This window comes from Danio rerio, chromosome 10 (assembly GCF_052040795.2).
Source record: "Danio rerio strain M-AB ecotype USA chromosome 10, GRCz13ab, whole genome shotgun sequence".
Lineage (NCBI taxonomy): Eukaryota > Metazoa > Chordata > Actinopteri > Cypriniformes > Danionidae > Danio > Danio rerio.
The window spans coordinates 18,315,260-18,327,397 of record NC_141030.1 but is presented as its reverse complement, the minus strand read 5'-3'; the positions used below and the strand labels follow the sequence as shown (position 1 = coordinate 18,327,397).

General features: G+C 43.5%; 1 protein-coding gene across 12 annotated transcripts in view; it reads left to right on the top strand.

Moving 5' to 3' along the window:
* fbn2 (fibrillin 2) overlaps positions 1-12,138 on the top strand; it is a 168,163-nt gene that overhangs the window by 93,670 nt on the left and 62,355 nt on the right. For all 12 annotated transcript variants that reach the window (XR_015500924.1, XR_015500923.1, XR_015500921.1 and 9 more), the window contains 4 exons: positions 1,698-1,820; positions 1,969-2,094; positions 11,245-11,367; positions 11,451-11,573. Coding sequence is in view for 8 of the 12 variants with exons in the window: in XM_087270314.1 (XP_087126440.1) it covers positions 1,698-1,820; positions 1,969-2,094; positions 11,245-11,367; positions 11,451-11,573 (495 nt within the window). In the remaining 4 variants the exon portion in view is untranslated. The remainder of the gene's footprint in view (positions 1-1,697; positions 1,821-1,968; positions 2,095-11,244; positions 11,368-11,450; positions 11,574-12,138) is intronic.

Here is a 12,138-nt window from a genome sequence, read left to right as displayed (position 1 = left end):
TGCCAAATGCACTTGTCTCTCTGACAAGGACAGAAAACTACATCGCGGGCACAGTTCAGTTAGTGTGTCTTTCAAATGTTGAACGCCGAGACAGGATGGGCAGATATCGTGTACGTCATCTGGGAGAAGCTTGTTAGGACAGAGCTTGCGGGTTATCGGGAAAGCCATGGAAATAACATGATAAGCCATATGAAGGCATCAAACTGAAAAAACTAACCAACCAAATACCGTGGCTAGGACCGTTGTCTTGTGATGTGCCGTACGAAAAGTCACGCTAACGGTCAATCGAAATCTGGGCCTTCGAGTCAACCGATGGAAGCAGAGAGCAAGAAAAATCAATACTAGCAAAAAAAATATTTTATAATCATCCACGGTTAGGCCCGCTGGACACAACGGAGCATATGCCCAATAACAGCCACGAAAAAACACACTGAATATTTGTAATGGTAGAAAAGTAGCCTCCGGATAGCACTGCGAGGTAACTGTCACATAAACAGTAACCCGCAGTTCGGCGTAAAACCTCCAGATAGCACCATATAAGAGATATAATTAATTGATGTTATATATGCTTTTTACTCAGATGCTTACAAAAATACAGCGTCTAATAGTACTGGATAGTACCTGGATAGTACTGGGAGGTAACTGACACTCATATATTACAGCCGAATGTAAGATAATGTAGAAAACTACTTTTCCACAGTCCACAATATAACAAAGTGAACGATCCTAGATTGGTAATTGCACAAAGGAAACACCAACCGTAGTCCAAAGAGCTGCGCTCGATGACAAAACTAATTCAACGACCAAATGCAAAGGCAAGAACCAAAAAGAGACAGGGGGGCAGAGCTGTAGTGGATATATACCTCAGTTTACCTTGCGTCACCATGTGACTTTGTTGGTATGTTGTTCCTCGGCAGCTGGCACTGCGATTATCCACTGGGTAAACGCAGTCTCTGGCAGTCATCCGGAATTCACAGAACCACGGTTACATACGTAACCAACGTTTCATCTCACAGTCTAAACCAAATTGACACAGTACATGAGCAATTAGTCTAGGATTCCAATTTATGACAATCAGTTAACAGTATAACACACCACGCCAACTTCCAATAATCAATAGCAGACTCAAAGAACTAATCCAGGGGAGCTTTCCAGACCTATCTGAGCTTAGACTTTCCTCTCGCCCTACGAAACTGAAGGGAGCCCTGGGCTCGAAGATCTACTGGGCTCTCTCCAGGGACAGCATGCCATACACACTTTATTATCCGTCATCATCTAGGTGTGAACTCTTAAAATGTAATATATTTTATGTAATTTAAATTAACTTACTATAGTATTTACAATTAATTATTCATTATTACATGCAGATAAACCTAGATCTTAACCTCATTCTGACCCTATCCATATAGTAAGTACATGTAATTAATTAGTAGTACTTAGAAGTTAAATGAATAGTTACATTGTAACAACCATACCTTAAAACTTGGCAAATATTGTTCTTTTGACAAATTGTGGTTTTGATTTATTTAAGATCTGCTAAATGAGTAAATGTAAATGAAAGTGAATTAAAATAATGGGCAATCACATTGCTGATTTGTTGTGAGATCTCAGTGTCTGATATCCAATGTATTAAAAATGAAAAACTCCTGCTTTTCTTCTGCGTAACTGTTTGGTGTTGAATGTATTTTGATGTGTAGATGTGGATGAGTGTGCTAACAGGACTAGCGTCTGCAGCGCTGATGCCGAGTGTGTGAACACAGCTGGCTCATACCACTGTGAATGTTCAGACGGGTTTATTGGAGACGGGGTTATCTGCTCAGGTCATTCTTTCATTTTTAACCATCCTCAATTCTTCCTTAAGCATTTCAATCCATTCATAAACAACAACATTCTTTATTCTTACATCATACAAGCCTTGGTTCTCTAACTGAAGATGTTCACACATTTAAATGTCTGGCTGTCCAGCAGATTTGGATGAATGCGCTGAAGATGTGGATCTGTGTGAAAATGGCCAGTGTCTAAATGTTCCTGGCAGCTATCGCTGTGAATGTGAGATGGGCTTCACACACACTTCAAACAGAAAAACCTGTCGAGGTGCGCTTATCAACACACACACACACACACACACACATACACACACACACACACACACACACACACACACACACACACAAAGAAATATACATACAGTACATACACACATTCAACATGCATTCAAATGGATATCACTAAATAATGTATTTTTTTATTACATGACTTTGTGGACAAAAGGTAGTAATTCAACATTTAAAAATTTAAAATTCTGTAATCTTTTCTTTATTCAAACACAGATTACAAATTTTAGTAACACTTTATGTTATGGTGTCCTCATTATATATGTTCTATCTACTTACTATAGTAATTATAATTAATTTCTCCTAATTAAATGCAACCAACCCTAAACCTAACCCGTATTCTAACCATAAGCAAATAACTAAGCAACTACTTATAGTACTTAATTAATATTACTTAGTACTTACATAAATAATTGCACTGTAAAAAGGACACCTTAAAATAAATTGTGACACAGTATCTGTTTTTCTTTTTTTCTGAGGAACAGACTTAAATGGATTTAAGATTTGTTATTAGCACATCTTTGATTATGCTTTTTATTTATTTTTAAAAGCATCTTAGAATAAAAGGATACTTTTTAGACTATTTATAAATATAGTATAAATTCTAAATCACTTTTAAACCCAGTTTATGTATTATCACATATTGTGAACTGAATCATTTCATACAATGCATGTAATGACAATGACCGGTATACTTACAGATGAAGTCAGAATCATTAACCCCGCTTTATTTATTTATTATTTTTTACATATTTCCCAAATGATGTTAAACAGACCAAGAAAATTTTCACAGTATGTCTGATAATATTTTTTTCTTTTGAAAAAAGTTTTATTTGTTTTATATCGCCTAGAATAAAAGCAGTTTTTAATTTTTTAAACACCATTTTAAGATCAAAATTATAAGCCCCTTTAGAATATTTTTTTCCCGATAGTGTACGCAACAAACCATCAATATACAATAACTTGCCTAATTACCCTAACCTGCCTAGTTAACCTAATTAACCTAGTTAAGCCTTTATGAATGTCACTTTGAGCTATATAGAAGAGTCTTTAAAAAAGTTGGTAAATATTATTAACTGTCATCATGGCAAAGATAAAATAAATCAGTTATTAAAAATGGGTTATTAAAACTATTATGTTTAGAAATGTGTTGAAAGAAATCTCTACGTTAAACAGAAATTGGGGAAAAAATAAACAGGGGGTCTAATATTTCAGGGGGGCTAATAATTCTGACTTCAACTGTAATTAGACAATACCTGTAAGTAATAAATATGTAATTACTGTACAAATCTTTAATCACACACTTTAATCAAACCTAAAACTTAAACCACAAAACCTTAACCTTACCCTACCTTAAAAGATTATAAATTCTGTCATTAATTATTCACCTTCTTGTGGCTCTGATTCCCCGAGACCTTTGTTCATCTTCAGAAGCCTTCATTGGTTCAAATGTAATCATTTGAGGCTCCAAGAACTTTTGTGTCACTAAAATACTGTAAAAAGAATTTGTTTGATTATGACTTCATGTCAGATCAGGTGTACTATGGGAAACACAGAGCTTGCGTGTTGAGCTGTTGACTCTAATAAGTTATACTGCCTGAAATAAATTCATACTGTTAAGTCCCTTCCCCTTTTTATTAGGGTTGGGGAAGGAAAATAACAAAGAAAATTGAAATTTAGAATTTGAGAAAAAGAAGTCCAAATTTATGAATTGTATAAAGTTAAAAAAAAACAATAATTGAGGGAACACTTTAATCCTCTGCCTCAGAAATGTGAAACAACCACAAGAGTAAACTTAAACCTTTTTATGGGTTTGTTCTCATTCAATAAACAATAAATGAAACATAAGTCTTAAGGAGAAGGATTAAACCAAAACAACAAACAAAACAGATCTAGCTTAGGAGGAGTACCAAATAAACTAGTTCAGGTTAAAGAAAAGAAATGAAAAAACAAAGGCTTTCCTCAACTCCCTTACTATGAAGAAACACAGTCAAACAAGTACAAAAATAAAAATGGCACCCTCTCCCTGTCATGTCCTCGGTTTGATCATCTGGGCCACTGGGTGTTGTTGTTGTTTTGTTTGTATTGTCTATGTGCCTTTCCCTAGCATGTTTTGTTTTGATCCTCCGCCACATGCCTTCTGTTTACTCTCTAATTCCACGCCCATCCTCTTGTTTAAGCTATTACGCTATTAAGTTAATGTCACTCACCTGTTCTTCTTGATTTCTCCCTCTATTTATTCCTTCCCTTAGCGCTGTCCTGTGTCAGATTGTTGTTTGCCCTTCTCGTGTTTCCCTCGATCTCCCGGTCCTGTCATGTCAGCCTTTTTCCTGTTGCATCTGAATCCCGGTCTACATCTTTGATTTTGCCTTTTTCTGCTACCAGGCCCGTTCCCGTTTAGTTTCATTCCTGCTGCTCGCCTGTCTCTTCTCTCCGCTTCAGCGATCCATTTTCCGGTCTCCTCCAGCCCCGCAGCGCTCTCTCTTCCTCGCGGGTGTCGCGGCCCAGGAAGCGCGATCCAGCAGTATCGCCCCCTGCCGGCGGTACCTATTATTACACCCTCTGGGAGAAGCCTGTCCTCTCTACGAAGAGGTTTTTGTTCCGTTTTTTTGTTGGATTTTTCGGACATTTTTGTTACATTTTTTTTCCCTTTTTTCTGACTTTAGTTTTCTAAGACTTTTTTCCTCTACGGAGAGTTTAAGTTTAAGTTTTTTCCCTCTGGATGTTTTTGAGAATTCTCCATAGTGAAGCTATTGAAAATCTTATTTTCCTCTTCGGAGCTGTTTTTGTTGAAGAACCTTTTTCCCATCTGAGTTTGCTATTTTGCTTATATTTGAATAAACTGTGAAGGACCTGCATTTGTGTCTTCTGTTTGCCTTGATCAGAACCCTGACAGAACAATCTGACCAGGATGGACACAGCAGGCCAAGACCCCGTCAGATCTGCCGTGGCCCAGCAGGGAGCCCTGCTCGGGCAACATGAGACCAGACTCTCCAACACTACAAGAGAGGTAGAGTTTCTGTCTAATCAGGTGGCTGACCTCACTGCTCGCATACAGGACCTTCAGCTAGAAGCAGCACAAGGAGGCCGTTTTCCCCGTCATGAGCCTGAACCCCGCTGTAACAACCCACCCACCTATGACGGCGATCCCAACTCATGCCGGGCCTTCCTGTCCCAATGTTCGGTTGTGTTTGCACTTCAACCACGCACGTATGCAGCAGAAGAGACAAGAGTGGCCTTTGTTTTGACTCTTCTCACAGGCAGAGCCCGTGATTGGGGTACCTCTGTTTGGGAATCCAGATCTCCATGTTGTGCCTCTTTTGACGAACTCAGACTGGAGATGATGAGGCTTTTTGACAGGTCAGCCAGGGGACAGGAGGCTGCAGACCAGCTAGCACGACTTCGCCAGGGGAGTCGCTCTGTTACTGAATACGCAATCCAGTTCAAGACCCTGGCTGCCTCGTGCGACTGGAATGAGGGAGCTTGCCGGGCAATGTTTCGTGCTGGCCTAGAAGAGGAGATCCAGGATGAACTGGCTACCCATGACTTGCCCCATGACTTCGATGACCTCATCAACCTGGCACTTCGCGTCGAGGTCCGTCTTCGCCGACGACACCGCCGAAGGATGGTCCATTCCTCAGCCACGATGGATGATCATAGTTCACTCACTGCCTCTGCTACTTTGTCTGACCCCGAACCCATGCAGGTGGGGCGCCTCCGCCTCACACCCCAGGAGAAACAGCAACGACTGGCTCGGGGCCTATGCCTCTACTGTGGCAAGCCTGGACATTTTGCAGCATCCTGTCCAGCAAAAGCCAAGGCTCACTAGTGAAACGGGGGATCCTGGTGAGCACTATCCCACTCTTCTATTCCCCCTCTTCCCGTACCCTACTTCCTGTGTCAGTCCAGTATGGGGACTCCTCTAACTGTTGTTCAGCCCTCATTGATTCTGGGGCGGAGGGCAATTTTTTGGACCGCTCTATGGCTGCTCAGTGGGGTATTCCTGCCATCCCTCTCCCTAAACCCATTCCTGCTCGGTCCCTAGATGGTACCCTGATTGCCACAGTCTCCCATACTTCCCCCAGTGTAAGTCTTATAGTTTCCGGCAATCACCGTGAGGTCACCACGTTGTACCTTTTAGATTCTCCCAGTGCTCCCATTGTTTTGGGTCACCCCTGGTTGGTGCAGCATGGTCCTCACGTGGATTGGTCCGGAAACTCTGTCTTGTCTTGGAGTCATTCCTGTCTTGAGTCTTGTCTTGGTCCTGCCCCGTTTCCTGGTTCTGTCTCTTCTGTGTTGCAGGTGGAGCCGGATGATCTGACCGGGGTTCCGGCGGAGTACCGTGATTTGTCCCTGGTGTTCAGTAAGTCCCGGGCCACCTCTCTGCCTCCGCATCGACCCTACGATTGTGCCATAGAGCTCCTCCCAGGCACTTCTCCGCCAAAGGGTCGCTTATATTCCCTTTCCAGTCCAGAAAGAGAGGCTATGGACAAGTACATTAACGAATCCCTTAAGGCTGGCCTCATCCGCCCTTCCTCATCTCCTGCTGGTGCTGGGTTCTTCTTCGTTAAGAAGAGGGATGGCTCCCTTCGACCCTGTATTGATTATCGAGGGCTGAATGACATCACTGTTAAGAACAGGTACCCCTTGCCGCTTATGTCTTCAGCCTTTGAACTCCTGCAGGGAGCTAAGGTCTTCACCAAGCTTGACCTCCGTAATGCCTACCACCTCATTCGCATACGGGAGGGGGATGAGTGGAAGACAGCCTTCAACACACCCACGGGACACTTTGAATATCGGGTCCTTCCCTTTGGTCTGACCAATGCCCCGGCTGTCTTTCAGGCCCTGGTCAACGACGTGCTGAGAGACATGGTAAACCAGTTTGTCTTTGTGTACCTTGATGATATCTTAATATTCTCTCCATCTCTACAGGTACACACTCAGCATGTTCGCCAGGTGCTGCAACGACTACTAGAGAACCAGCTGTTTGTTAAGGCGGAGAAGTGCGTCTTCCATGCCAAGTCTGTGTCGTTCCTGGGGTTTGTGATTTCGGCGGGTGAGATCAAAGCTGACCCCTCTAAGGTAAGGGCTGTTGCCGAGTGGCCAACTCCTGACTCTCGTAAAGCATTGCAGCGGTTCCTGGGATTTGCCAACTTTATCGGCGATTCATCCGGAACTTTGGTCTGATTGCTGCACCTTTAACTGCGCTCACCTCTCCCAAGGTACTGTTTAGGTGGGGCGATAAGGCTCAGGAGGCCTTTGATAAATTAAAGTCCCGTTTTATCTCTGCTCCTGTCTTATCTGTTCCAGATCCTAAACGACAGTTCATAGTTGAGGTGGACGCTTCTGAGGTCGGAGTAGGCGCAGTCCTGTCACAACGATCTCCCCGGGATGGGAAAGTGCATCCTTGTGCTTTCTTCTCCCACCGCCTGACCCCCACAGAGCGAAACTATGACATTGGTAATCGGGAGTTGCTGGCAGTCAGATTGGCTTTGGGTGAGTGGCGCCACTGGTTAGAGGGTGCAGTTCAACCTTTTTTGGTCTGGACAGACCACAAGAACTTGCAATATCTAAGTTCAGCCAAAAGGCTTAGTGCAAGACAGGCTCGCTGGTCCCTCTTCTTCAGCCGGTTCAACTTTACGCTCTCGTACAGGCCTGGGTCTAAGAACATCAAACCTGACTCTCTCTCCCGCTTGTTCGAGATCCCAGAGAGGGAGGTTTCAAATGACACCATCTTGCCCAAGGGGGTAGTGGTGGCCTCTCTCTCCTGGGATATTGAGAGACAGATACAAGAGGCCTTGCGAGAGTGCAGAGTACCGAGAGGGGTCCCAGCGGGCAAGTTATTTGTTCCCACTGCTCTGCGCTCTCAGGTTGTCCAGTGGGGTCACTCATCCAGAATGGTCTGTCACCCAGGAGTTCGGAGATCACTGGCTGCCATCCGTCAGCGATTTTGGTGGCCATCCATGGCCAGGGATGTCAGGCAGTTCGTGGTAGCCTGCTCAGTTTGCGCCCAGAACAAGAGTTCCAATTCGCCTCCCACTGGTCTGCTTCACCCCCTACCCATTCCTTCCCGCCCTTGGTCACATTTAGCCCTTGACTTTGTCACTGGTTTGCCGGAATCGAGGGGTAACACCGTGATCCTTACGGTGGTGGACCGATTCTCCAAAGCGGCCCATTTCATTCCCCTCCCCAAGCTCCCCTCAGCCAAGGAGACAGCTCAAGTGGTGGTAGACCACGTATTCCGGATTCATGGTCTTCCGGTTAATGTGGTTTCCGATAGGGGTCCCCAGTTTGTCTCCCGGTTCTGGAGGGAATTCTGCCGACAGATCGGGGCCTCTACGAGTCTGTCGTCGGGATTCCATCCTCAGACCAATGGGCAGTCTGAGCGGGCAAACCAGGATTTGGAACGTGCTCTCCGCTGCCTGGCATCCCATAACCCTAGCTCCTGGTGCCAACAACTGTCCTGGGTAGAGTATGCCCATAATACTCTACCAGTTTCTACTACAGGTATGTCACCATTCCAATGTTCTGTTGGCTATCAACCACCTCTGTTCCCCTCACAGGAACCCGATGCTGCGGTCCCGTCTGCCTTGGCCTTTGTCCAACGGTGTCGGCGCACCTGGAGAAGAGCTAAGGAGGCCTTGGCCCGGGCTAGTAGACGGACCAAAGCAGCGGCTGATCGTCATCGGACTCTGGCTCCTCACTATGTATGTGGTCAAAGGGTATGGCTCTCCACTAAGGACCTGCCTCTCAGGGTTGCTTCCCGTAAGTTGGCTCCCAGGTTCATTGGTCCATACCGGATCACTAAGGTGTTGAGTCCTGTGGCGGTTCGGCTCAAGCTTCCTCCTACGCTTGGTCGGGTACACCCAGTCTTTCATGTCTCTAGGGTTAAGCCTGTGTATTCCTCCCCTCTTGTTCCCTCTATTCCGACCCCTTCCCCCCCTCCCCCCCGTCTAGTGGATGGCTCTCCAGTCTATACTGTTAGGAGATTACTGGATGTCAGACGTAGGGGTCGTGGATTTCAATACCTAGTGGACTGGGAGGGCTATGGCCCGGAGGAGAGGAGTTGGATTCCGGCCAGGGATATTCTGGACAGGGGGCTGATCGCGGACTTCCGTCGGCGACGAGGTGAGCCCCCTCCTGGAGCGCCCAGTGGCGCCCGTAGGGAGGGGGGTACTGTCATGTCCTCGGTTTGATCATCTGGGCCACTGGGTGTTGTTGTTGTTTTGTTTGTATTGTCTATGTGCCTTTCCCTAGCATGTTTTGTTTTGATCCTCCGCCACATGCCTTCTGTTTACTCTCTAATTCCACGCCCATCCTCTTGTTTAAGCTATTACGCTATTAAGTTAATGTCACTCACCTGTTCTTCTTGATTTCTCCCTCTATTTATTCCTTCCCTTAGCGCTGTCCTGTGTCAGATTGTTGTTTGCCCTTCTCGTGTTTCCCTCGATCTCCCGGTCCTGTCATGTCAGCCTTTTTCCTGTTGCATCTGAATCCCGGTCTACATCTTTGATTTTGCCTTTTTCTGCTACCAGGCCCGTTCCCGTTTAGTTTCATTCCTGCTGCTCGCCTGTCTCTTCTCTCCGCTTCAGCGATCCCTTTTCCGGTCTCCTCCAGCCCCGCAGCGCTCTCTCTTCCTCGCGGGTGTCGCGGCCCAGGAAGCGCGATCCAGCAGTATCGCCCCCTGCCGGCGGTACCTATTATTACACCCTCTGGGAGAAGCCTGTCCTCTCTACGAAGAGGTTTTTGTTCCGTTTTTTTGTTGGATTTTTCGGACATTTTTGTTACATTTTTTTTCCCTTTTTTCTGACTTTAGTTTTCTAAGACTTTTTTCCTCTACGGAGAGTTTAAGTTTAAGTTTTTTCCCTCTGGATGTTTTTGAGAATTCTCCATAGTGAAGCTATTGAAAATCTTATTTTCCTCTTCGGAGCTGTTTTTGTTGAAGAACCTTTTTCCCATCTGAGTTTGCTATTTTGCTTATATTTGAATAAACTGTGAAGGACCTGCATTTGTGTCTTCTGTTTGCCTTGATCAGAACCCTGACACTCCCTGCAGCTTCATTTTGTAAATCAAAATGTCAAGACAAAGAAACAATACAATTACTTTTTAAATACCACACAAAAAAGCATAGTTAAATATACAACTAAGAAAGCAGACAAACTGTCTGTAAAGCTCCACAACACAAAGCACAACACCAAGTTTCTTAAAAGACTGAAGTTAAATGTAACCCAATAGCTTAATAAAACTTTTCAATATACAACAGGATCAATACCCGCAAAGTATACAACCACAAGTCTGGAGCAAGGGAGAAGTGAACCTCTACTTAGGTTGAGGCACACTGCTCTTTTGTTGCAGCGTGTTACTGCAATGATGAGCACCACCTGGGCCCAATCAACTGTACCTAGTGAGCAGGCAGAGAGACACATTGGAAGAGTAAAAGAGAAACACACAACATAACCACTCCCAATGGGCAGTAAACACACAAATAAACAATAATAATAATAAATACATCCAAGGGATGTATCAATACCTTGACCCGACATGGAAGAGAAGACATGGGTGAACAAATATGATGATTTGCAGGGTTTTTCGCTTCACAAACGTCTTTGTATGTTTACAGTGAACCACTTAAATCACTTGGAATGGGATTTGTTTACTTATATGGACTTTAAACATCTCAAGACCCTCGCTGTGTATGGAGGGTCAAAGTACTCTCAGATTTAATCTAAAATCTTAATTTGTGTCCTGAAGATGAACAAAGGGTCTGGGCATTGAAAAACATTAGGATATAATAACAGAATTTACAATCTTACGTCAACTAACCCTTTTAATCAATGGTCTCAAATTCAATTCCTTAAGGGCCGCAGCTCTGCATAGTTTAGCCTCCAACTGCCTCCAACTCACACCTGCTTAACAGTCTCTAGTAGTCTTGAACACTATACTTAGTTGGATCAGCTGTGTTTGACTAGGGTTGAAGCAAAACTGTGCAGAGCTGCAGCCCTCCAGGAATCCAGTTTGAGGTCTATGCTTTAAATGAATGGCTATTTTTTACTCGTGTGTATTTATTGCTGATCAGAAAAAATTTAAATAAAAAATTTACAGTAAATCAAGGATGTACTGTATGTTACAGATATAGACGAGTGCTCCTTCCAGAACATCTGTGTGTTTGGCACATGTCAGAATATTCCAGGAATGTTTCGCTGTATTTGTGATGAGGGGTATGAGCTGGACAGGACAGGTGGAAATTGCACAGGTAAACATGCTATTACCATACTTAGACCAGCAGCTGTTCTTCATCTCACACATTAACCATTTTCTGTGTTATTTTGATGTCAGATGTGGACGAGTGTCTCGATTCCTTAAACTGTGTTAATGGTCACTGTGAGAACACAGCCGGCTCGTACCAGTGTAACTGTCCTATTGACTTCGAGCTCAATCCTACTGGAATTGGATGCGTTGGTAAGATTGATTCTTGAATATGACCCAAACAGTGGCACTCTGACCCTAAGCCACCATCTTACACTGTAAAAAAAAAGGGTTGTGCACATTTCTTTCATGTTGTCCAAGCACAAATAGATTAAGTTACAATGGATATAAAAAGTCCACACACACCAGTAAAAATGTAAGTTTTCTGTTGAAAAAAATAATTTTTTGAACATCTACCTTTAACCTGTACAATTTCATAAAAAAGTTACTGAAATCTTTTAGGTGTTTTAGTATTTTAAAAAACTTAAATATTATGGTTGCATAAGTGTGCACACCCTCTTATAACTGTGGATATGGCTGTATTCAAAATTAAACAATCACATTTAAACTCATTTTAAATGTTTAAAAGTCAGTACACACCTGCCGTTAGGATTAAAAAAGGTTTCGTCACTGCCAATCTTAAGTCTAAGGATTTATTGCACAACAGCCTTGTGACAGTTGTCTAGAGTAAATGCCTATTTTAAACCTATATTTATTAGCAAAATATTTATTTATTTTAAAATATAATTTATTTTTACTTTTCTACAGCATTTTGTTG